The sequence below is a fragment of the Balaenoptera musculus genome, chromosome 7 (genome assembly GCF_009873245.2).
Source record: "Balaenoptera musculus isolate JJ_BM4_2016_0621 chromosome 7, mBalMus1.pri.v3, whole genome shotgun sequence".
NCBI lineage: Eukaryota > Metazoa > Chordata > Mammalia > Artiodactyla > Balaenopteridae > Balaenoptera > Balaenoptera musculus.
The window spans coordinates 110,223,612-110,249,595 of NC_045791.1; the positions used below are offsets into that span (position 1 = coordinate 110,223,612).

At 51.2% G+C, this 25,984-nt stretch overlaps 1 protein-coding gene across 34 annotated transcripts in view; it reads left to right on the forward strand.

Annotated features, from left to right (window-relative positions):
- The first annotated feature begins 503 nt into the window (after positions 1 to 503).
- The window catches only part of LRRFIP1 (LRR binding FLII interacting protein 1), a 146,965-nt gene continuing 121,484 nt past the window's right edge, over positions 504 to 25,984 (forward strand). For 29 of the 34 annotated variants that reach the window (XM_036857854.1, XM_036857863.1, XM_036857873.1 and 26 more), the window contains exon 1: positions 534 to 692. In XM_036857854.1, coding sequence (XP_036713749.1) covers positions 597 to 692 — 96 coding nt within the window. In that variant the 5' untranslated portion in view covers positions 534 to 596. Of the gene's footprint in view, positions 693 to 25,984 lie in introns of all 34 variants that reach the window. The other 5 variants (XM_036857897.1, XM_036857901.1, XM_036857900.1 and 2 more) reach the window with 2 other exon arrangements.

Consider the following 25,984-nt stretch of genomic DNA (forward strand, 5'->3'; position numbering starts at 1 on the left):
ACGTCCTTGTCCCCGTGTCCCGCCGCTCCGGCGTGACCTCGCGCCCCCAGCCCCAGTTTCCACCGGCACTCCCAGTGTCCTTGCCCCACGCGTCCCCGCGCCCCCGACCCCCAGCCATCCCAAACCTCCCGCCATCTGCATGCTCACGGTCCCCCGGCGTCCCCGCGCCCCCAGCGCCCAGCGCCCGCGTCCCTGGCCCCCGGAGTCCCAGCGCACCCGGCTCCCCGGTACCCTCTCCGGCGCGTCCCCGCGTCCCTGCGGCCCCCGGCGCCCGAGTTCCCGTGCTCCTCCCGCCGGCGCCCCCAGCCCCTGTCCCCCGCGTCCCCGCGTCCCCGCGTCCCCGGAGTCCCAGCGCACCCGGCTCCCCGGTCCCCTCTCAGCGCGTCCCCGCGTCCCTGCGGCCCCCGGCGCCCGAGCTCCCGTGCTCCTCCCACCGGCGCCCCCAGCCCCTGTCCCCCGCGTCCCCGCGTCCCCGGCCCGCTGACGCCATGACGCCGCGGCGGAGGGAGGGGCGGGGCGGGGCGGGGCCGGGCCGGACCGAGAGGGGCGTGGGCGGCGGGAGCCACGGTCCCGCGGCGCAGCGGGCGACGCGGCCGATGGACATGGGCACCCAGGGCTCGGGGCGCAAGCGGCTCCCCAACCGCGAGCGGCTGACGGCGGAGGACGACGCGCTGAACCAGATCGCGCGCGAGGTGAGCGGCGCGGCCGGGCCGGGGCGCGGGCGCTGGGGGCGCCGCCGGAGCTGTCAGGCGTCCGTGCGTCCGCTGTCCGTCGCTCCGCCGGCGCCGCGGACGGGGCGCGGGCCAGGCCTGGACCTCGGTGGGCCGGGCGCCGGTCCTCCGCCGCGGGGACAGGCCGGCGGCACCGACCCCTCCCCCCATGTCGCCAGCTCCCTTTGGCCGCCGCCCCCCCCCCCCCGCCCCGCGCAAGGTGGCCTCGGGCCGGCCGGGTGGGGGGCGAGCGAGCGCCCCGCTCTGTTGCGCCGCATGGTGAGGGTGATGTAGGCCCGACCCTGGAGGCCCGAGGACAGTCCCCACCCTGGAGGCCCGAGGACAGTCCCCGGAGGCCACATGGCCCTGGCGAAATGACCCGCTCCTGTCGATAACCAGTTGTCGTCTCGATTGACACACGAGGTGCAGCTTGGGCACGAACCGGGGTCCCCGTGAATCTTGTTTCTGGACTGAGCGTGCAGACGGGTTCAGGCACGCCGAGAGGTTCTCCTCAAAGTTTCCCGGGCAGAGTTTATTATGGTGGTCATGGTGGTCGGTGATGAACTTGAAGTGTGGCGAACAAAAGGTGCACCGCCCGAGTAGCTGTACAAGTGCCTTTTTCTCCCACAAGGATTCAGCCTTCAGGTTAAACAAACGGTGACGTTGGCAAAGATGCCCAGCAGATTGGCGGCAGCAGCTTCCCTGGGAAGGGGCGTGATTCCTTGGGCCCACAGTGGACAAGCTTGTTTTCTTACAGTACACCCTTTTGTACCTTTTGAATTGTGTACCCAGTGTGCTAACTATAGAGAATGTATATGCAGAGGCAGTGCCACCTTCCTGATGCCCTCTCCTCCAGGTGTTGGAGTGCGATGGAGGTTGTCTGCATGTCATTATTATCACCTGGGAAAACTTCCAGGCGATTTAGGCTGAGGCGTCTGGTTGCCTCAGTCAGCTATTTATGGAGGTCTACTCTGTAACCAGTTCTTAGGTGATTTTGCTTTTATGGACACATGGCTGTCACAGTATTTGTTGACTACTGAATGAATGAACACTTTTGTTTTTCTCCCTATGCGAAGAGAAAGGCTTTCCAGGAAAACTCCTATTCATCCCTTAAAGCCCACGGTAGATTCGTGTCCTCTGTGAGACCTCCTACATCACCCTGGGGCAGAAGTCTCCCTGCCTTCACTCGGGTTCCACTAGCTCTCACTCCCTACGCCTGCTGTGGTAGTCACGTGGCCTCTGCATTATTTGTTCACTGGTCTGTCCCCCATAGAAGGTGACCACCAGGCAGGCAATGTCTTACTTTCGTATCCCCAGAGCTCAACACAGAGCCAGGCACATAGTAGGTGCTCCTACGTCTCTGTTGCATTGCCTGAAAAACAAAAGAGGTACAAGGCACTTACAGTACGTTTGGCTAAATATAGACATTTGCTAAATGTAGTAGCTTGAACATAATCCCCACCCCCTGTGAAGACGGTCCTTTAAGTATGTATTTAAACATAAAACCAAACAGGTGTTCTCTGGGAGGCCTGAGGTGACACGATCCTTGAGCCTTGTCTTTCTGGCACTGGTTACGGTCAAAGGAAGGAGAATGAGGGTTCCCTAAGTCCACCGCGTATCTGCTGGATTTTATAAAAACAGACGGAAAAGGAAGGCCAGGGGCTGCTCCTGGGTGGACAGCCTTGAGGTCCTGAGTAACTGGGAACCCGCGGTCCTGCCTCCCAGCCAGGGGACGCAGTTGGCGGTGACAAATTCAGACGTGGGCATCAGACCTGGGCTCGAAACTATACAGAGCTCCTCGCGAGCTGTGCGATCCTACTCAGCCTCCTCCCAGCCTCCATTTTCTCACCTCGAAAATGGGGAAGAAGAAATCCCCCGAGGCTGTCAGGATTAAAGTGAGTAGCAGACATAAAGGGAGTAACTAGCTAAATGCGAGGGCTATTCACACACACATTCTCCCAGTAGAACCAACCATAGATGTATTCGTTCCAAGTGCTGAATGGCACATATCTGTAGTGTTGGGAGGAGCTGGTGCAACACTTTATGTTTTACTACAAATTGAATTCTATTTCCCAACTGTGAAACTTAGAATCACTATTCAAATGGCAAATATCTATTCACCATGAAGTTCTCGAGAGTTCTTATAAAAATTAACAAAATCGTCTTAAGTTGCGTGCTTTCGTGTTTGCTCGTTGATTCAGCAGATACGTGCTCTCCGAAGCCCCGTCCTAGGGAGACTGGGATTCAGGGATGGACCTGAAGAGCATCCCCCCTCCAGGAGTTGGGGTCTGACATAGATCAGTAACAAAAATAGAAGACAGGAAGAGATCTGAGATTTAAAGGATATTGTTCCCTGAAGGTTTCGAAATGAGAGAGTTACAATTTATTGACGGGACTAAGAAAGGCAATCAGAGGAGGCCCCCCGGGGGAAGTGGCATTTTGAGTTAGTCTTGAAGCGACAGAAACCCTGACCTGGACTGGCCTCCACGAGGGAAATGATTTGTCTGGAGGACGGACTCCCGGGCACCCTCACCAGCGCAGTGGCCCCTTTTCTCCGTGGCTCCTCTGTAGCTGGCTCGGCTGGGCCGTCCTCTGCGGGTGGCCTCATCCTCGGGCCGCCTTGCTTTCGGCAGGCTGGCTGCCGCGTTCCCAGGCTGCCCCGCCTGAGCCCACGCCCCGTCTCTTCCGGTGGCTCTGTCCGGAGAGCTAGAAGCGTCTCCCAGGCCGCCCCTGAGCCAAGCTCTGTGACCAGGACGGTGGCCTCAGCGGCGTGGCAGTGGGGCAGGGGGGGTTTACCCTGTGATCAGTCAGGCCCATCCTGGAAATGGGGGCAGTTGGCCTCCCCCGAAGCACTTGGGGGGGTATGGGGGCCTGGACGAAAACCAGGAGGCCTTTAGAAAGTGGCAGGGGGTGGGGTGGACTCGGGTCAGGCCCCCGGGAATGTGCACTCAGAGGATAAGTGGAGAGTTCCAGGCAGAGGTGATGGAGTCTGGGGCGGGGAGCCCGGAGCGGCCAAGGCAGGGCCCTGCTGGAGAGCTGGCTTCCCTGCTGAGGGCTTTGGACTCTCTGGGCGGGAGCGGGAAGCAGGAACCCAGTGGAAGCGCTGCATTTATATTCCTGCAGTTAGTTTATGGTTTCACTCCAGGCAAGTTTATAGTAAATGGAGTTGTAACTTTAAAACACTGCAGCTGCGTTAGCGCGAGTAGCTTGTTTCTCACTGTCTTGTCTGAGGCGGGATTCAGGCAAGATGTTTTCAGGAAGAAGGTCCGGTAAGCACTTTGCGAAGCTCGCGCAGCGTTTCTCACATCCCAGGGAGAGGTGTTGTGAAAGCAGGTATGTCTTTCTCTCCCACCGCCTTGAACACTCTGCTAATGATTTTTGGTAGCATGCCAAACCTCTCATTCAGCGCTCCGCTGCTGAGTGAAATGACCTTGCTCTCACAATGACCGAGGCAATTCAAAGTATTCCTCTCCGGTGGAGACGGCCTTTCCAGGACAAAGGAAGTCGGCTGTGCAAGCTGTGCAGGCGGCGTTAGACGGTCCTCGCGGCGAGCCTTGCATCCTCTCTGCGGCCGTGAACGCTGGTCGGTTTCCCTTCCTCGCTCACAGCATGGAGACCTCCCCCATGACTGTTTCCCGTGGCCTCCTCTCCTAGGTGGTCCCACTGGGACGCTGCCCTCTGGGCCCATGATCCCCCCGGGGGTGCTGGTGCACCTCCCAGATCCCCCCTGTTGGAGGGTGTCGACCCCTGGCCTGTGAGTGTGGCTGTTCTGGGCTCATGGCCCCCCTTCACTAGAGAAGTGCCCGTGGCCACTGGCGGGGGGGTCACTTTGCAGGGGAGGGGGTAAGACCTCCCACCCCAGGGGCAGCCCACAGCGATTGACCCCGGGATGTGAGGACACAAAAAGCTCCACCCCCAGCCCACTTGCCTCCCAGTGGAACCAACTCTGTGGTGCAGTTCACACTCTAGGGCTCCCCGTGGGAGGGCCCGAGGGCAGACTGAGTCCACCTCCTTCCCTGCCCCATCTGCCCCCTCACACCCCCCTGCTGGCCGTGCTCCCTGGTAGATCACTCACATCCAAATCCCTGCCTCAGGCTCTGCTTCTGGGCACCCCAACTTAGGACAGTCTCCATGTCTCATTCTGGGTGGTCCCATGAATAAAGGACATTCTAATCCTAAAGCCCCCTTTCATTTGCTGTGCCCCCACCTCCCGTCCTTCCCAAATAGTGCCCACAGATCACCCTGTCTTGAGAGACCCTGACTCCTTTTCTCCTCAAGCCTCAAGGCCATTCGAGGGCCAGTCTGAGGGTTGGGTGCACAAGCCCTTTTGCAGAGTGGCCTGGAAATCTGGTTCAGTTTGGGCCTCCGCTTCACCTTCGTCCGGCTCTCAGCAGGTCTGGCCCCTCTGGGGTCACGCAGTGTGGGAGGGTGCCCAGCTGGTGTGACACACGCTGCTGGTACCCTGGTGCAGCCCCTGCCCTCAGGTGAGACCACGCCGGCGTTTACAACACAGGCTTGTTGCTCTAGCCGGTTTCACTTCATTTGAACCATCACCTTCATACCTTTTTTCCCAGTGAATTTGCTTTTCTGAGGCTGGCTGGTGGATGCAAACCTGTCGGACACTGACCGGAGGGTGAGATCCGGCGTGGCCAGTGGTTTGGGACTGGGGGTGGTGTCAGGGCCCCACCTTCCAGGTCGGGAACAGGTGAGGGGCACTCAGCACCTGGCACTGCACACACCGCCCTGCCCCAGACTCTAACACAACTACCGGGCCCTTGCCTAGCTGATCTTCCTAGACAGCCACACGCATCTTGGTGGATCAATAACAAGCATTAGGAACGTGACAAGACAAGCGTTCCAGGCGGATTTTTATCACAGTCTGAGCTGTCCGGGGAATGGCAAGCACCATGCCCGTGACCTTGGGCTGTTTCCGTGATTGCCGACAAGATGGTTCTGGATGGAGTTGGAATTGGAAACTCAGGGGTGGACAGTCCCACCGGCCCCCAATGGCTTGTGGGCCCCACCCCACAGCTATTTCTGTCATAGGGCCAGCTGTCTCCCTCCCCCTTTTCTGGGTGAATCTTTAGTGACTCATGGGTTCAGGAGTCAGGACTGTGCATGCACGTGGAGGACCTGAAGAGTCCGCTCGGTAGAATGGAAGTCAGAAGACCTGGATTCTAGTGGAGCCTGTTACCTGTGAGCCTTGTCAGGGTTCAGGAGGGGAAAGGGGAGAGATGGGGACTGAGGTTGCTTTTAAGGCCTAAGGTGTGCCAGGTACTCCCAGAAACTTCACCCCCGTAATTTTGTGATATCCCATCAGAAGAGTTGAGAGTATCTCTATTTGACATAGAGAAAAAGGATCCAAGATGCTAAGGTCATCTGCTAAGTAAGAGGTGCCAGTTCGTCGTCCAGGCTGTTTCCTGGGATCAGTGTCTTGGCTGTAGCCAAGACTCTATTCCAGGTGGTGCCCTGAAGTCAAGCTGACTTGCTTCCCATCTCGGGGACTGTCATCCCCAACTGACCTCTGAGCCATCGGGCATAACATTTCATGGGAGAGTCCCATATTCTTCTCTGCCTTACTGTGTCTCTCCTCTTCTTTTTGTCATCCTTTCATCTTTAAAACTTAACTTTTATTGAATTTATTTATTTATGGCTGTGTTGGGTCTTCGTTTCTGTGCAAGGGCTTTCTCTAGTTGCGGCAAGCGGGGGCCACTCTTCATCACGGTGCGCGGGCCTCTCACTATCGCGGCCTCTCTTGTTGCGGAGCACAGGCTCCAGACGCGCAGGCTCAGTAATTGTGGCTCACGGGCCTAGTTGCTCCGCGGCATGTGGGATCTTCCCAGACCAGGGCTCGAAGCCGCGTCCCCTGCATTGGTAGGCAGACTCTCAACCACTGCGCCACCAGGGAAGCCCCTGAATTAAAGTAATACATGTTTTCACCCTGGTCTCGTACTCCAGGCCATTCTCCACACAGCAGCTGGTGGTCCTTTTAAAATATGTCAGATCGTGTAATAATGGCTTTTCATATCCCTCAGTAAAAGCCAAGCTCTTAATGGCCTTACAAGACCCTAAATGATCTGGTAAGTAGCTCCTTGTTTGTAAATCATATGCATATGCACTATTTATTGATTTTTCAATTTTAGGTACTATCTGCTGGCCCCCTGCTTTGAGGATGAGGACTTGGGGTCTGTAGGTCTAGCTCAGGTCCTCTCCCCACCTTTCTTTCTCCTTATCTTCACACCATAGTTACATTGTACTTTTAGGTTAGATAAATGGTCGCTGGCAGAACAGTAGGCTGGTTAAGAGTATGGGTGCTAGAGTCAGGTTTCCTGGGTTCAGTTCCTGATCCCTCCACTTATTCCATGACCTAGGGCAAGACACTTAACCACTTCGTGCTTCCGTTCCCTTGTATGTAAGATGGGAAAATTTTAACAGTATACTTCTCACAAGGTGGTTATACGGGTAAATGAGGTATTTCATGAAAAGACCTCAGAATGATGACTGACACATGCTCAGTAAACACTAGTGGTGATGATGGTGTAACATGATAGTGTTAACTGCAGAGCCAAGTAGTATACTATAACATTTTTCCTGGCACAACTTTCTGCTTTTCCTGGGGTTAATTCTTTCTTTTTTTTTCTTCCCAACTGCTCATCTCTCTAAATACCTATCATACCTAATTCCTCACAAACTTTTCAATAGAACCCCTCACAATATTATTTTCTATGTGATTAAACAAATCTATCAGTTCCATTTTATTCCCTCCTGGAAATCTACCCCCGGAGAGCTCTGTCCTCTAGACCCAGTCTGCTCTGAGCGCTCTCAGGATTTGCTCCAGCGGCCGTTCCCTTTGCCGCCATTCCGAGAACTCCTTTTGCCACTCCTTTGTTGTTGTTGCTGCTGGATCCGTACTAACTCATTTTGCTGGAGCACATCCTTCAGTAGCTTTCTGAGAGAGAATGCCTTTTCTAAGTGCTTGCATGTCTGAAAATGTCTTTATTCTACCTTAACACTTGATAGTTTGTCTGAGTATAGAGTTCTAGGTTAAAAATAATTTTCCAAAGAATGACAGAGATTTCTATGTATTCTTTGAAATGATTTCCAGCATGTACTGTTAACTAAAAAAAGCAATGTGCGGAAAGTGTAGATAGCATGCTGTCCCTTATGTGAGAAAAGCTGTCATTTGCCTGCATTTACAGAAAGAAACACTGGCAGAAAGTATAGTAAAAGAAACGTGGAGATGTAAGTGGAAACAGATTTGTTAAGTGTAACTTTTCATACTCTTTCGATATTTGAACCATGCGACGGTGTTACCTATTTGATAAAATAAAATAATAAATATCAAAAAGTATAATTAACAAACTATTTTCTACCACAGTTTTTTTTTTAATAAGTTTTTTGTTTTTTTTGGTTTTTTTTGTTTTTAATTTTTTGTCATTTCTACCTATCTATCTATCTATCTATTTATTTATTATTTATTTTATTATTTATGGCTGTGTTGGGTCTTCATTTCTGTGCGAGGGCTTTCTCTAGTTGTGGCAAGCGGGGGCCACTCTTCATCGCGGTGCGCGGGCCTCTCACTATCGCGGCCTCTCTTGTTGCCGAGCACAGGCTCCAGATGCGCAAGCTCAGTAATTGTGGCTCACGGGCCCAGCCGCTCCGCGGCATGTGGGATCTTCCCAGACCAGGGCTCGAACCCGCGTCCCCTGCATTGGCAGGCATATTCTCAACCACTGCGCCACCAGGGAAGCCCTCTACCACAGTTTTGAAGACTTTTTTCCATTTTATTCTAGCTTTCAGGATTGCTTTGAGAATTTGATGCCTTATATATTTTCAGTATCTTGTGTAATATCTGTTTTTACACTCTATGAGCTTTTAGGGTCTTCTCTTGATCCTCAGTATTCTAGATCTTATTTTTCCACTTATGAAGCATTCACTGGGTTCATTCAATCTGGAAATTTATATCCTAAAACTCTCTGAAAATTTTCTGAAAATTGTCCCCTTCCCACCATTTTCTCTGTTCTCTTTTAAAGGAACTCCTGTTGTTGGAAATAACTTCCCTTTCCCCCTCATTTTCTAGCTTTTTGTCTTTTGGTGATACCTTATGGGTGATAACTCAACTTTATCTTCCACTCCTTCTACTAAACTTACCTGTTCTGTATTTAATTTCGAAGATTTTTGTTTGTTTGTTTGTTTTGGGTCTTTGTTCCATTTTTATAGCCTCCTTTTTGATTCACTAATGCAGTACCTTTTCTTATCATTCTGAGGAATATTCATTTTTGGTTTTCTGGTTTTTCCTGAAAATTTCTTTGTTCCCTACATTATGGTCTCTTTCTTTTTGTCCTTTGTGTGCTGTGACCTCTGTCTTTCATCTTGGAGCCTTTCCCAGATGGGTGGTGATCCTTGGATCCATTCAGATGTGATAATGAGGCACTAAAAAACTGTGAGAACAATTTGAGCAAAGGCCAGGAGGGGAGATGCCACAAGATGTGACCAGGACACCACCTGGGGTGCAGTGGGGTGGCTGAAGTGTTGGCACCAGACGTGAAGTCGTCCCTCAGGACACTGGCACACAGCCTGGACTTGAATCCGAGCCCCCTTGTCTTCAAGGCCAGTGCCTTCAAGGCCAGGGTCAGTGTTGGGAGGAAATGCTGCTTAATGCTAACAAGCCAAGCCTCTCTAATTTGGTACCTACAGATAGAGTTTCGTTTTTGATTAAGGGGGTAGAAGGGATTGAGAAGAAACTTGAAAAATAATCTGAGACATACCAAGGAAGATGTAATGTCCATACAGCCCAAACAAGAGAACTAGGCATCACAGTGCTCTTTTACTGAGAGTGGAATCAATGTCAAATTAGGTGAGCAAACAAAGAAAGTTATAAAAAAATAAGATTTTCATAGCTTCAGGCATCAAGGATGATTCATTTATTTGTTTGGAAAATTCTCTAAGATGTGAGGTATACTTTCCATAAAACAAATACAAAATACCTGGAGAGTTTAGGTAGGCAGAATGTGATATGGTCTTGGCAATGGGTAAACCCCTGGATCAGCAAGTATGGAAGCGCCAGAAGCGTCCAGAACCTCCACTGGCGTATTATGTTGCAATGTTTCCACCCACTTCTTGGCTTGGGGGAGTGAATGAAAAATCACACGATGGTCATGATAATATTTCAGCATAAAGAAACCAGGAGATCTACAGTTGCTCGTTATGCTTTTAACCTCCCTCACATAAGTTTATCAGCTTTTCCACACTTACCCTTGATTGCTTTTTACTTTTCACCTTCTTTTGTGATGTCCCTTAGGCACATGGGAAGATACGGCATTTTCCAAGTTGACACTCGGAGAGATGGAATTTCCATGTTGATTGAACAACTAATATGACTCCACCCTGGATGCCCTAAGATACTGCTTGAAATCACCCAGATATACTTTTAAATCATCCAGAGCAGTGATGGCCAGTAGGGCTTCCTGTGTTGCTGGAGATGTTCTGTCTCTGTGCTGTGTGTCACGGCAGCCACTAGCCCTGTGTAGTAATTGAGCACTTGAAATGTGGCTAGTGCAGCTGACAAAGTGCATTTTAAATTGTACTTAATTTTAATTCCTTTAAAGTTAAATAGCCACCTGTGGTTGGTGGCTGCCATATTGGACAGCACAGCTCTAGAGCAATGATTTATTCTTTGTTGAAATTTGCTGTCATAGAGGTGTGCTCTATAGTGCAGAAGGTATTGAGTCTAATGATAGGAGAGGAGTGAAATGGGAATGCAGGTGGAGAGGGCTGGCGTCCCACAGGCCGGAAGTCAGTCCAGCGTGGGGAGAAGGTGCAGGGCAGTGGGAGAAGCACAGTCAGCCTTTTGAAGTCGTGTGTCTGTAGGCAAGTTAGCGTATCCGAGCCTCCTTTCCTTTGTCTGTGGCAGAGGAAAAACATTATCCGGTGGTTGTAGTAATGAGCCGTGCTGGGAAATGCAGAGCATCTACCCGGTACCTAGTAGGTGCTAACCCAACGGTAGTTATTTTCTCCCTTCATCTCTACCAAGGGACAGCAGTCCTGCTGGACTGGCCAGGATGTGCCTCAGGAACTACTGATGCAGAGGCAGGAGTGAATCCTTCCTTCATAAGATGAGGGCTGGAATGAGAGGCGGGGGTCAAGGGGAGAGAAAAGAGAGCAGAATGTACAAAAGTTGTGAGAAAAATACAGGAAAGACAATCTCCTGTGTGTCAGGAGGATACAGGCGGCCCTTGGGTCTGGTTCAGTGAACTCAGAGTAAAAGTGCTAACGGCTGCTGCTTTAAATACACTCAGTAGATAAGTATTCTTTAGTGTGAGACCCCTGTGGGCTTTCTTATAGGTTAGAGCTTATTACAATTCTTTGGCATTTAGATGGAAAGGACCCTCTGTTTTCAACAGTAGTTTTGCTTCTTGGCCTTGAACTGAAGAACCAGTAGTTAAGATGCCGTCAGATTTTTCGAGCTTCTTCATTGTCAGGCAGCCAAGCCTTGCTGTCGCGCCTCTGGTTACCTTCCTGCAGATAACGGGCCATTTCACCCAGGCCGTGTCCTGCACCATTTATCTTTGGGCTTATCTGACCTCTCAGAAGCTACTAAGTTACCTGCCTATTTTTAACCCATGCCTGGAGCCAGCTCCAGAATGAAATGGCCACATGAGCTGGGATGAGGTGGTGGCCACGCAGCCTTCCAAATCTTCGTTCCAGTTTCTCAGGTTTTTCCTCTTACTTTTAAGTCGGGGTTTCTCAGCCTCGGGATTACTGACATTGGGCCGGATGCCGGGGGGTGGTTTCTGTACATAGTGGGATATTTAACAGCATCCCAGGGGGCAAAATGGCCCCATGGAGAAGCCTTGTTGTACGTTCCCCATCTCCACTGGGTTTGCACCTTAGCTCCGAACTGCACGCCTCAGCTCCAGAAACCTGGATCCTTTGCCCTCAACTCTTGTCAGTGGCTGCTCCCCAGGAGGGCAAAAAGCACCAGCTGAGCAAACCACATTCTCCTTGGCGCTTCCCCACGTAACCCTCCCGGAAATTAGTAGGAAGGGCCTGCGTACTCTGGAAGGCTATGGTGGAGCTGTTTTAGGAAAAGCTGTGCAGACTCAGGAAGATGGGACTTCAGCTGCAAATTTGATTACACTTTGCTGTGTGCCAGAGGGCGCTTGAGTTGACGGTGGCGTGGGAGCAGCGTGGGGAGAGGCTAAAAAGTGGGGAGATGGAATGGACCCTGAATGGCAGGCCTACGGAAGATGGGTTGGCATGAAGGTGGGGGCTGGTGAGAGGGGGTCCTCTGCATGACATCCTATGGGCCCTCGTGGCTCCCTTCTGCCCGTCGGAGACACCCGTTTCCCCCCGATCATGGGTGTGCTCGAGGCCAGCCAGGCCAGCGTCAGGCCCGATTCCGCTGGGACCACAGAACGATGACGCAGGCCACCAGGCTGTGTCAGTTCTGTGTTGTCTTTCTCTCCAGGAAAGGCCCCAGGCCGACGGCTCAGGCGTGCTCCAGGGATAACAGGTCCATGGTGGCATCGTTCACGTGGCCCCCCCGTGAGCACTGCCGAGAGCCAGCTCTGCCAAGAGGTCGGGGGGCCACAGGCTTGACCTTCCGAGCCAGCTAGGGTCCAGTCCCCACAGCCCATGGGCTCTTCCTACTGCCTGCCAGCTTCATGCTGGGGACTCAGCAAGAGACCGAGGAAGGAGAGACGCTGCCGGGCGCTGCCTGGACTCAGCTAAGCACATCCGCCTGTGACCCCGCCATCCTGTAACCCTGAGGGGGGCATTTCCATAGGGACGCTCACCGCCTGGGAGAAGGGGAGCAGCTTGGGAGAAACGTCAGGCCAGTAAGTGGCCAGGCCTGGGATGATGCTTCTGGTGGACTTGACATGCCCAAAAGCGCAGGGACAGGGCAGCCCCCCACAGCCACGGGTGGGGGTCCAAGCTGCCACCTTGTTCTTTAAGAGCCAGGAGGTCTCTGAGGCCGGGCATGACCCCAGCGCACCCGCCTGCATCACCTGCTCATGCAGAATCCCAGGTGTGCTGCAGGTGGAGGAACAGGGAGGACCCCACTTCAGCCTCACCGCTGGGGGCATGCTGGCAGCCCATGAAAACTCCAGACCCCCTGGAGAGGCCCCCGGGATCACAAGGGGGCTGGGTGTCGAGCAACACGGAGACCAGTGACCAGCACAATTCCATAGGGTTCAGACTGTGCCCGTGTCTCCTAAGAGGCATGTTGCTTTTGTCATTCGTAGCTGAACTTGTTAAAATAGATGACCAGATCTGGGCGGTGTGAGGACCGCGCTGCGTGCCAGCGTCTTTGCAGCTCGCGCTCAGCAGGACACCTGCCTCTCCTGCGGCTTTTGCTCTTTAGAGAGTCCTGTGCAGCCTCCATCTCCCCGCTCTTCCTGTTCCCAGGGAAAGAACCGGAAAAATCAGCCGTCCCAGTGGCTCACCACCTCCCCCTCCCGCCCCACGCCCTCCCCCATCCCGGGGCTCTGTTCCCTCTGGATTCCCTTGGCCCGAAGGCCTGTGAGTCACCGCTGAGGCTGCAGGGATGAGACAGGAAGAGACTGTTAACCACGCTGATGTTCTGTGTTCCATCATATTCCCCTCCGACGTTTAGACCTCCCGCATCTGGGGTTTTATTTATTTATTATTTTTTATTTTATTTATTTTATTTTTGGCTGCGTTGGGTCTTCGTTGCTGCACGTGGGCTTTTCTCTGGTTGCGGCGAGCGGGGGCTACTCTTTGTTGTGGTCCACGGGCTCTAGGCGCACAGGCTTCAGTAGTTGTGGCACACGGGCTCAGTAGTTGTGGCTCGCAGGCTCTAGAGCGCAGGCTCAGTAGTTGTGGCACACGGGCTTCGCGGCATGTGGGATCTTCCCGGACCAGGGCTTGAACCCGTGTCCCCTGCAGTGGCAGGCAGAGTCTTAACTACTGAGCCGCCAGGGAAGCCTCCTGCTTCTGTTTTTGTGTACAGTTTGTGAAGGAAAACGCACACATACAGCATCCCTCTCATTCTTTGAAAATTCAGCTTTAGGATTCCTTTGAGTTTAATACATCTTTTTTACTTAGACTTTTGTTTTGTGAATAGTGTCACAATTTTTTTTTTTTTTTTTTTGGCTGTGTTGGGTCTTCGTTTCTGTGCGAGGGCTTTCTCTAGTTGTGGCGAGCGGGGGCCACTCTTCATCGCGGTGCGCGGGCCTCTCATTATCGCGGCCTCTCTTGTTGCGGAGCACAGGCTCCAGACGCGCAGGCTCAGTATTTGTGGCTCACGGGCCCAGTTGCTCCGCGACATGTGGGATCTTCCCGGACCAGGGCTCAAACCCGTGTCCCCTGCATCGGCAGGCAGATTCTCAACCACTGCGCCACCAGGGAAGCCCCTAGTGTCACAATTTTAATCTATTTTTTCTTTCCTAAACATCTTTTCCAACTTTCCCTAAACAGCATGAGGCAGATAATGAATTATCCTGAATACAGGATAGAGTGGGGAGTTGCCTTGCAGTTTAGCGTTGTGTTCTATACTAGCCTGCTTTTTAAATACGATTTAATATAGCAAAATGTAACAGGTAAAAAGCACAACATATAATATACATCATATATTGTACAGTTATAATTAATTCTGTTTATACTGTTCTGTATTCAACTTTTTAAATTTTGAATTCTGTCGGGTGAAGATACACCTGACCCGTTGGAGGATTTCATGGGCATCGTTTAGATGGTCATCGTGCTTCCTGTCTCGGGCCCTGGCCGCGTTGCGTGGTGGATGATTCATTTCTTCCAGAGACGTATAAGCAGGCCCAGCTCTGCCGCCAGCTGGATCTGGGACGTGGGTCCTTCGCTGTCTTGAAGCTTCAGTTCCTCAGCTGTAGGATGAGGACGGTGGTGGTTGGGAGAACTCACGAGAATATGCCCATCAGCAGCCGAGGTCTGGGCCTCCCTCCCCACAGAGGTCACGTCCTCTGGGAAGGCCCAGGCCCGCCCGTCTCCCACCCCGGGCCTGAGACGTGCATCCTTCCCAGCGTCCCCAGCTCCTCCTGTCTCACCTGTCGGCTGGGTTGCTATGTCCTTTTCTCGGCTCTCTCCTCCCCGGCAGACTGTGTGCTCTCTGGGGGCCGCGCCTGGTCCAGTTGCTAGTGAATGCTGCCCCTGGCACACAGGAGGCCCTCAAGGACCACCTGGTGGATGAATGTGAGTCAAAGCATAAATGGGAATTTCTCTGCGGTTTGGTGGTGACTCATATCTTCTTATTAAAATGAAAGCCTTTGAATGTGGTATTTTTCTTCCAAGTATCAATAGTTTAAACTACCTTAATTATACGGAGTGGGTTTCATTGGTAACTCATTCCAAGTCCTGACGACCTCATCAGTTACCAGAATAGGTCAGGAGATAGCGTTGTTCTATCCTCATATTGGTAACTTCATCAGAATTCATCAGAGAGAGGCCAGCACCACCCAGGAACCACACTGAACTCTGCCACCAAGGCCGGGTCTGTGTTAGTTCCTCTTGGCATGTACGATACTTTTAGGGTGGTGGACAGCATTGTGGGAAACGGAAACCAGTGAAATGCAGTTTTCTCCTAGTTCCCATGATTAGAGATATAAGAAAATCTTTAGGAAACCGACGGAGAAGGTGCAGCACAGAAGACCTGGGTCTGAGGCCCCAGGGTACCATTTACTGGCTTTGCCACCTCGGACAAGCCACATGGCCTCTCTGTGTCCCCACCTGTAAGGTGGGGTGATGATTCATGGTTGGGAGGACCAGGTGAGGGGATCCAGACGTGACGCTTAGGACAGAGAGCCCCTGCCGTTCATCGGGGCATCCAGGTCTCCTCACACACACACCCTCTGAGACCAGGCAGGGAATCATGCTGGCCGCAGCCCAGGTGGGTACAGCGGCCCCTGCCTGCCACCCACCGTAAGTGAGATTTGGACTGAGAGACAAAGGCCCGGCTCCCGTCCACAGCTCCAGCCTCTGACCCAGGCTGCCTGACTGGGGAAGCGGCGGGGCGGTGGGGGGCGGAGCAGGCGGGCCCATGGGGGGAGGGCCCGGGACCAAGTCTTGCTCAGCTTTGGCCTCCTTAACTCTAAGGAGGGGTGACACCCACCGGCCAGCCTCACAGAGTTCACGTGAGGCCCAGATGAGAAAACATGTGAGGTAATGCACACAAGCCCTAAAGGGCTTTGCAAATGTAAGTCGGTGGTATCCTTGTTAGAAAAGCTGGAAGTAAATTCGTAACACCTGGATGTCTCCAGCCCGGACTGGGAGTGCCTGGGACTGTGGCTCCCAGACTGGGCGCAGCATGTCCACTGGCCCCGAGGGTCGTGCGTTTTTATTCACGCAGGGCACTCTCTGCCTCTGTTGGTGGTGATGTAGCTTTCTTCTAAAGTTGGAGGTGGGAGCCCTGTGAGCCTGGCGTGTCCATCAGGAAAGATGGGAGGCAGAGGGGTGGAGGAAAGATGCAGGAGCCCGTGGCCCAGAAGCTGTCCACACACAGCCCTGCTCTGGCCTTCGAGGCTCCTGGTCCTTTCAGGTCCATGGGGGTGTGACGAGGAAAAGGACTAGAGTCGCCGTCACCATGACGACCGCAGGTCCCCACCAGGCCAGGCTCGTCAGGGAGGGGCCTCAGAGGGGCCGGCAAGGGGGTCCTCCCCAACCTTTTCTAGTCTTCACTGAAATCTCTTTATGCCTTAATTCCCTATGGTCTGGCCCCGTGTGCAGTCTGCATGGTATAGGAGGGAAATAAGTGTTAGAAGACCCCATCTCGTATATGAGAGCAGCCCCTGTTCTCTGCACACGCAGGGTCCTGTCACTTACACAGTGCTACTGAATCAAGCCTTTTCTCAAGGACAAAGGAGGGCCCTGGACTCTTCAGCCTTTACTTGGACTTTGCAGTAAGTGGTGTCTCTTTGGTTCTGTGCCCGCTCTTGCATTTTGCTGAGTTACCTGTCCAGGAAACCAGCAAGGACCACTGGTCCTCATGGGGTGGAATCAGGTCAGCCTGCCACCCAGATGGGTTCTGGTCCCTCGAGAACGTCCACAGAGCTTCTCTGAAACAGTAGCTGTTAAGTTATTCAAACCTACTCTGAGGGAACGAAGCGCGCCGGGCTGGAATTGAGCGTGGCTGATTGTACCTTGGATCAGTGGTTCTCAAAATGTGGCCTCCAGACGCAGTATCCGCACCCCTCGGACCCGTTAGCAGTGCTGCTTCTTGGGCCCTCCCACAGCCGACTGAGTCCGAGCCTTGGGGTGGGGCCCCGCTGTCTGTCCTGAGAGCCGTCTGGATGGTTCTGATACACCCCAAAGTTGGAGAAGCTCTGCCTTTGATAAAACGATGCAATGATGCAATTAGTGAGTCTGATTAGAGGGGTGAAGAACGACCTTTACACTAATATTCCCAATTAGAATAGTAGGGCCTTTTCCTGCTCAAATGCCTGAGGAATCAATGGCTTGTTTCAGTAACAAATGTGAATATTATCATAACCTTCAGGCTGGGTGAACCTGCTTGTTGAGGAGCTGCCCCCTCTCACAGGCTCCCCTCCATCTCCCCTCCTCATAAGAGCCTGACCGTGGCCGCCAGCCCTGAAGGTCAGCCTCCTGGCACACAGCAGATGCTCAGTTACTGGGGTTAATGGTGAGTGAGTGAGTGAACAAATGAATGGATGGATGAATGAATGAATGGATGGATGGATGGATGGATGGATGAATGATTGGATGGATGGATGGATGGATGGATGGATGGGTGGAATTAGCCCTACTTCACAGTAACATTTGAAAATACAGATTCTTTTGAAACTAGAACAAGATTATTAAATATCTTTGATGGTCGCTTGGGTGTTAATGAAGATTTTCCAGAAAGCTGTTGCTAGCAGGATCTAATCTGGCAAGGTGTTGACTCCTGAAGTGTCTGTTCTGATTGCCCCCACCTCCACCTTGGCCGGTTTGGTCAGTGACCTTATCCACCGTTCATGTAATAGGAGTTGGAAGGAGAAATAAAGCAGAGCTTTCAATCCTTTCCTGACCATGCTTACAATCGTTCCCTCTTCCAACTCCTCCTTTTTAGACTTTTCCCCCTCATGTTCCTCCATTGACTTGTTTTGTGATGTTGGCACTTGGATATAATCTTTGAATGATCCTAGTGGTGGGCCTTTGGACAGCACGTGGGCCATCGGGTTCCACTGCACGTTGCCAGTGCCCCGAGCTTGCACTCCCTAAAAAGACATTCACTGTGTCCAGGGAAGCTCTGCTAAGGTTGATGGCACTCTACCAGGGGCTGAAGTAACTTGGAGCAGGTTTGTAGAACATTCTCCTGTGCGGTTTCCCTGTTGGGGAGCAGGGTTTGGACTAGAGGAATTTAGGTGTATTCATATACCCTGCCAGGTGCAATAAATAGCTGTCTTTGCCTGACCTTAACCTCACCTAAGTGCTGTGGTTCTAAAAAGCCTAGCACACACCAGGAGGAACTGAAAACGTTAGGAGGAGAGTGATGCTGGTGTAACATGTCGGAGGCGGGTTGGGCATGCAGATGGAAATTAAAACGATTAAATGTTAGAGATGTGCCTTGTAAACCAGAAAGCTTAGCTAGACTGAGCATTAAAAGAAGGCATAACCTGTTCTAAGCAATTTTTTGTTTACTAAACTACAGACTTTGTACAGATTTCCCAGTTGTTTTTTGACTAAAGTCTTCTTTCTGTTCCAGGATCCATTCCAGGATCCCACATTGCATCTTGTCATTGTGTTGCCTTTGCCTCTTCCAATCTGTGATGGTTTCCAGGCACTTTTGAAGAGTGTCAGCTCTGCATTCAGTAGAATGTTCCTCAGTTTGGATTTGCCTGATTAGACTGAGGTTATGGATTTGGGGAAGAATTCGGAGGTGCCCTTTTGCTCATATCACATCAGGGGCACATGATATCAGCATGACATCCCTGATGACGTCAACCCTGACCGCTGACCTAAGGTGGGGTCTGCCAGGTTCCTCCACTGCAGAGTTACTGTTTTCCCTTTCCCTGCTCTGTCCTCAGGAAGAAAGTCCCTAAATCCAGTCCGTCTCAGGGGAGGGGACTTCTGTTCCACGTCCTGGAGGGAGGGGTATCAAAGAATGTGTGGTCCTAGGTTGAAACCGTCACAGTCATTAGCAGATTTGGAGAGCGATACTTTGAGGCTATGCAGATATCCTGGGTCACCCTAAAGCTCATCAGTGGGTACGTCATTCTTTTTTAAGTGTGAATACAAAAAGCGAGTTATTTGGTGTATCCGGTGAACTTGAGAGTAGGGATTGGAAAGCCCTGTGTGTTGTGGCACCTGACCCGGCCTCTTCCTGGCCACACCCTACGGCCTTTTCTGCTTCTCCTCGCTGTGGGGACGCCGGCCGGGTGGGTCTCTGCGTCTCCCGCCCCTTTGAGTGTTCTACTCAGTCACTGCTGTGGCCTGGGTACACCGACACCTCCCTGCCCCACACCCGGTCCCCCTTCTCCCACCTTCCACCAGAAGGGACGTTTTCCAGTTTTCATCTCCATCTTCCAGTTTTCTCGCGGTGCAGCCGGGAGAGGCCCTGCTCCCTCCCCAGTGGGGATGAGATATGCTTGGGAAGATAATTCTTTCTTTTTTGGAGGGGGTAGGGGGAGACTAAAGAGTGGATCGTTATTGAATGGAGGTCTTACACGATGAATAGAAAGAATAATGATTTTTTCATCTTAACTCACTGTCACTTTTCATAGTGGAGTCATTTATTGCCTAGTTTGAGATGAGATCTCAGTTTTTAAAAGCACAAGTCTGGCTTAGAAGTGCTCTTGAACATGTGACATTGTAAAGAAATCTGTATGCGGAAAACAATCACCTTCAGTCAGCTGAAGCTCATTTTGCAGTTAAACCTAAATACCTGCGGTTCAGTGGACATGTTTTTTGCTAATTTTGTTCCCTGCTTTTCTACTGTGAAAGTGAGCAAAGACTTGGGGGGAAAAGTCTAGTGGAAAGAAGGGAAAATACAGTACCTGTCTTTTAGAAATTATCTTAAATAACAATGAGCCATAGAATGTGAGAAAAATCAGAGAGAAAAATGCAGACCAGACTATTAAAGACAAAATGTCTAAATTGCAGAGAATTATAAACCTTTCCCTAGAAAATGTCAACGTGAAATCCACACAAATCAGCGTTCATCGGATTCTAGAGAGCGTTCAAAATTGCAATTCTCCCTAAGCTCTGGCCTAGTTCTTCATCCTGTGATATGGTTCTTTTTTTCTTTTCCTGAGATTGATTACTCATTGCGGGCACCCTTGGTAGTAAGATCAGAATAACAACAACAGAGGGCATGGTAGCAGCATTTACTGAGTAGTTAATACCCCTTGATTAACTCACTAGATCTTCAGGGTGACACTATAGGCCGTGTATAGACTGAATGTCTGTCCCCACGCCAACCCCTGCCCCAAATTCATATGTTGAAGCCCTAATCCCCAGTATAGCTGTATTTGGAGATGAGGCCTCAAAGGAAGTAATTAAGATTAAATGAGGCCAAAAAGGTGAGCCCCTGAGCCTATAGGACTGGTGTCCTTGTATGAAGAGCTCACTCTCCACGTGCACACAAAGAAGAGGCCACGTGAGCACACTGGAGAGGGTGGCCGTCCACAAGCCAGGAGGAGAGCCCTCACCATTAGCCATGCTTGCTGGCACCTTGATCTTGGACTTGTAGCCTCCAGAACTGTTGTTTAAACTGTTGTTTAAGTCGTTTATGTGGCTTTTTGTTATAGCAGCCCGAGCAGACTAAGGTTGGTAATATCATTCCCATATCAAAAGTGAAGAGACAGTCGTAGAAAGGAGAAATGATTTGCCTTATCCATCTGTTGGTTTTTCCTTTACTTCTCATCATTTTGCTTTATGCATTTGGTGAAATCTTGATTTTATAAAGGTTCTCAACAGTTATTAGCTTAATTGTAAACCTACCCAGTTATAGTATACTAGTATTTTCCATGTTTGACTTTTTTCACATTGAATTCTCTTTTCTTTAGTGTTAATATTTGAAACCCTTGTGTCATCAGGATAGGCTAGGTTTCGATGCAGTAACAAACACCCCAAGCCTGAGAGGTCTGAAACGACAGAAGTTTCTCTCCTGCCCACAGTAGACGCCCATCACAGGTCTGAGGGGCTCACTGTGGCCTCGCAGGGACACTGCCTGATAGTGACTTCCTTCCCAAGGGCTTCTGCTGTCATCACAGCAGTGGGCGGAGGCCACAGCGACTTGTTCACTCCCTCTTAACACCTCTGCCCTGAAATGGCACGTGTTTCAGGCACAGGCGGCAGGGAACGTGCTGAATGGCTCCCCTGGCTGATGGGACGGCCTCTGTGCAAAGCAGAAAAGGAAGGAAGACCTGCCCCACAGGTGCGCTGCTGGGACAGGAGAGGGCCCCTCCCCTTAGGTGGGGCAGCCCCCAGGGTGTGTGGCTGGGTGGTGGGCAGGGGCTGCGTGGGGCCCTGGTTCTGAGCATGTTCTGTCCCTTAAGACAGCGCCTGGGAGCACCACGAGGGGAGCTGCTTCTAGTGCCCTCAGCCCGCGTTTAGTTAGCGGGAGGACACCCGGGCCCCGGCCCTGGGCTGCGTCTCCGCTGTGATGGGATGGGCCTTTGCCTCTTCTCAGCCCTCACAGGAATTGCTAGGAGCAGTCAGGGCTGCTGCCGAGACTGCCTTTCAGACTCTTCTTGATGTAGAAGCCATATCTGCTTGTTGAATGTTCCAGAACCTGGGGGAAGAACTTACTCTTTTCCTTGATATTCTGAAGCCCTGAGGGCTGCTCCTGACTACAGCAGCGTCCCAACCTCAAATTGAGGCAGTATCTGAGGACACTGGTCTTTTGGCTTTGTTTTGCTTTCTTTGTTTGGATTCTAACATCACCCTCATTTTGTTCCCGTGTTAAAGTTACATTTGAATGACTTCATGTGGGTGGAGGCAAGCCCTGAGCCTGACCTTTTCCTGCATGTCCCACGTGGCACTTGTGTTTAAGATTGCAGGAGCCTGGGAGCGGCCACCACTGTCCAGCACATCTTCCTGGCACCTGCTGGCTCTTTCCTGATGCCATAATTCTCCTCTTTCCCTACTTTAGGGATTTTCTTTTCTGAAAGCATGTGGCAGCTCACCAACGGTGTCCAGAGTGCCCACCACAGGCTGGTATAAAAGACACCTTTCAGGTACTTCCCTGGCGGTCCAGTGGTTAAGACTCTGCGCTTTCAATGCAGGGGGCGTGGGTTCTATCCCTGGTCGGGGAGCTAGGATCCCAATGCCACCAGGCTCAGACAAAAAAAAAAAAAACAAAGACACCTTCAGTTCAGAAGACCTGAAGTTTAATCTCGCCTCTCAGGATATTTGCTTTGTGAACTTGGACAAGTCACATGACTCCAACTTTTCTTCACCTCTCATGCTTTCTGGTGATGAGCAACTGAAACTATTTTTCCTAGAAACCACCTGTGCCCCCATCACCACCCCAGCTGTGTAGACCCAGGGAGGAATTATCTGGAGAGGGTCCCCTCCAAGCAGGAAGTGATGGCAGGCTGCCATGGAAAGGAAGGAAAAAGCACTGAAATCAAGCAGTTTATTACCTCTCCCCTCATTTTCTCAAATTCCTGAAAGACTCACATCTTTTCAGGATTGTTTTCTCTTTCTCCCTTCTGGGTACCACATTGCCGTGAGATACATCCGTTCTGCCATTCTGGCTGCCCCAAAGGGATTCTCAGAACAGCCAGGGCTGAAAACAGAGAGGAGGCTCTCATCCGTTGCCTCACTTCCGTGGTCAGCGGCGTGGCTGCCAGGCCTGTGGCTTCTGCAGGAGCTGGAGGGGAGAGCCAGGGCCACAGTCTGGGAGCATCCATGGCCCCCACTGGGGACCCCCACTTAGCTCAGAGCTGGTGGTAGACAGCCCGGCCCCGGACCAGGTCCCTCTCTCCCCACCCACAGAATGAGCGCTATTTAATTAGCTGTACTCAGCTGAGAGCGCGGTGATGATAGATGCAATTATAGGTCAACCTGAGGGCATTCTCCATGTATTTTTAGATTTTATTTTCAAAAGGAAGATGGTATTTTTCAGGCCACTGTTGATAGCGGACTGCAAAGGAGCTTGACATTTTTTACTTTTCATTTTATTTATTCCTCTGTTCACTGTCTCCTTTCTCCCCCCGTGGAGCAGCCACGGGGCTGGTATGAACCCTGGGTTGTCTTTTTGTTCATGTCCCTGTTGCCTCAGGTATTCACTCCTTCTCTGACCTGACAAACACGTCTTGACTAGCCCCTACAGGTACAGTGTGCTGGGGCCACAGAAGGAGAAAATGCGGTGCTTATCTCAACAACCTCACTTCCAAATAGCCCTCCGGCCACTGGGCCGATTTTACTGATCACGTCCTCTGTGCTGGGGACACAGCAGTGCTCAGGCAAAGTCCCCACCCCCTGTAACCCTAAAGATAAACTTCTGAACGGGCAGCTCTGCAACATGTCAGGGGTTGAAAGGGCTTTGCAGAAAAGCAGGGGGAGAGGTGTAAGGAGGGAAATGGGGTTGCCTTTGTGATGGCTTATCGGTGGGGGGGGCTCCCTGACAAGGCGCTCTCCCAGGTAGAGGGAACAGCAGGTGCGAAGGCCACAGGTTGAGAGCAGGCGTGAGCGGGGAGGCTGTGGCGCTGAGCCCAGTGCGCCCAGGGAGAGAGACAGCTGGGGGCTACCTCCTGTGGGGCCTTCCAGGCCGTCGTGAGACTTGAGTTTTCTCTCCTCGTGAGATGGGTGGCTGTTGGACAGCTCCAGTGGAAGACGGCCCACGCTGGCCTGTGTCTTAAGAGGATTCTTCATGGCGCCATGTGCAGGACCACCGTGGATGGCCGTGCAGTTTGTGCACCGCAGAACCCCAGAGCACACCCTGCAGACTGACTCTTGTGTGCATGGCCATCACCTGCCTGAGCAGGGCTAGCCCTGCATGAGGAGCAGACAGGAGGACGTGAGGGCAGAAGCGGGGACCAGGCTGGATGCAGTGACCCAGGGTGAGAGGTGATGGTCGCTGGACCAGAGAGGAGCAGTGGGGGTGGTGAGAGGTGGTCGGATTCCACATGCCTGTGCAGCCCAGATTGGCCATGGGATAGGAGAGGAAAAGAGACACCAAAAGAAGACCCAGGGGTTTTGCCCTGAGCGACCGGAAGAGGGATGCTGAGGTCTGACAGAAGCCAGTCTGGGAGTTGAGTACATGTCAGTTTTAGGGGGGAAGACCTAGTTACCTCTCTTGACAACTCTGCTCTCCCCCAATGCTCCTCTGAAATGCTTCCCGGGTCCCTCTGGGGTGTGGATTTTTGATGCAGGGAACCCAGAGGCTAACTCCTGGTCCCTAAGGGGTACATCGGTGTTCATTTCTACAAGTTGTATCACACTCTTTAAGTTGGAGGTTTATAAAAATGAATTTTAATGTAAAAAATTTCAAACGTACCCCAAATTAGGGAGACTAGTACAATGAGCACCCATCCATCCATCATCTAGATTCAATAAGATTTCACCGTATTTGCTTCATCCGGCTCTCTTTTTCTTTTTTCCTTTGCTCATAATAAGAAATTCCAGATACTGTGTTGCCTCACTCTTACACAGGTCAGTATGCATAACTTAACAGCAGGAACATTTTCTTACGTAACCACAATGCTTTCACACATGGCAAAACTGACATTAATTCATTGTTTCGTCTAATACCCAAACATAGTAAAAATTTATGATTTTTATTATCTCAAAAATATCATTTTACAATTAGTTTCTTCGAATCAGGATCTACACGTAGTCCAACATCAAGGGCTTCCCCTAAGCATCTTTTAATCCATGGAAGCTCCCTTCTCCCCACCATGTTCTTTCAGAAACCAAGTCACTCAACCATTAGCCTGTCCTACAGTCTAGATTTACATTCTTTCTAAGGCACTGAGCCTTGAAATCCAGTGCATTTTGCACTGGCGGCACACTTGTTTGGTAGCTCACCTGCCCAGGAGCCACCTGTGGCGAGGTGCATTGGGCAGTGTAACTCAAGGGGCTCCTCCAGATTCTGGCGAACCTTTCCCTCATAGGTGGCACTGTGTGCTTCCTGTTGTGTCACATCGGGAGTTCCTCAGTGGTGGTCCCGCTTTTAGTGATCTGTGTGTGCAGGTCCTTCCACTGCGAACTTGCCCACCCAAAAAGCTATGGGGCTTTCACTTTCTGAGATGGGGAAGACTGAGAAATCAGGGAGTCAGAAGTTGATTTTTGCACATGTAACATCTGAAAATCCTATTTGACATACAACGGGAAAGTAAACAAGGCAGTTGGATGTGAGCTTGGAACTCAAGAGCAAGATCTCTGCTGGGGATGTAAACTTGGGAGTCACCAATGTATTGATGGTGTGAGTATAGATGACATCACCAAGGGAACAAGGGCCAGTGTTGAGAGGTCACTAAGGTAAGGAACCAGCAAGGCAGGCTGAATGCTATCCCAGAAGCCAAGTGAGGAAACTATCTATAGAAAGAAGGGATCAACTGTGTCAGGTAACACCCATGGGTTGGGGAAGGCTAGGGCTGAGAAGTGCCCATTGGATTTGGAAGTGACCTTGATGAGAGCTGGTTCGGTGGAGTAGTAGGGGTGGACACCCGATTGGAGTAGTTTCAAGAGAAAAGCGTTCCTTAAAAAATTTAACATAGAATTACTATATGATCCAGCAATTCCACTTCTGGGTACATATCCAAAAGAATTGAAATCAGGATCTGGAACAGATATCTGTACACCCTTGTTCATAGGAGCATTATTCACAATAGCTAAAAGGTGGAAGCAACCCAAGTTTTCATCAAAGTATGAAATGGATAAACAAAGTGTGATATATATTTACAAGGGAATATTATACACCCTTTAAAAAGAAGGAAATTCTTCTCAGGTCATCCAGACAGAAATATCAATAAAGAAACACTGGCCTTAAGCAATACATTAGACCAGATGGACTTAATAGGTATATATAGAATATTCCATCCAAAAGCAGCAGAATACACATTCCTTTCAAGTGCTCATGGAACATTCTCCAGGATAGATCACATGCTACACCACAAAAGAAATCTCAATAAATTTAAGAAGATTGAAATCATACCAAGCATCTTTTCCAACTATAATACCATGAGACTAGAAATCAACTATAAGAAAAAAACCTGTAAAAAACACAAACACATGGAGGCTAAAAAATATGCTACTGAACAGCCAATGGGTCACTGGAAGAAATCAAAGAGGAAATTAAAAAATACCTGGAGACAAATGAAAATGGAAACACA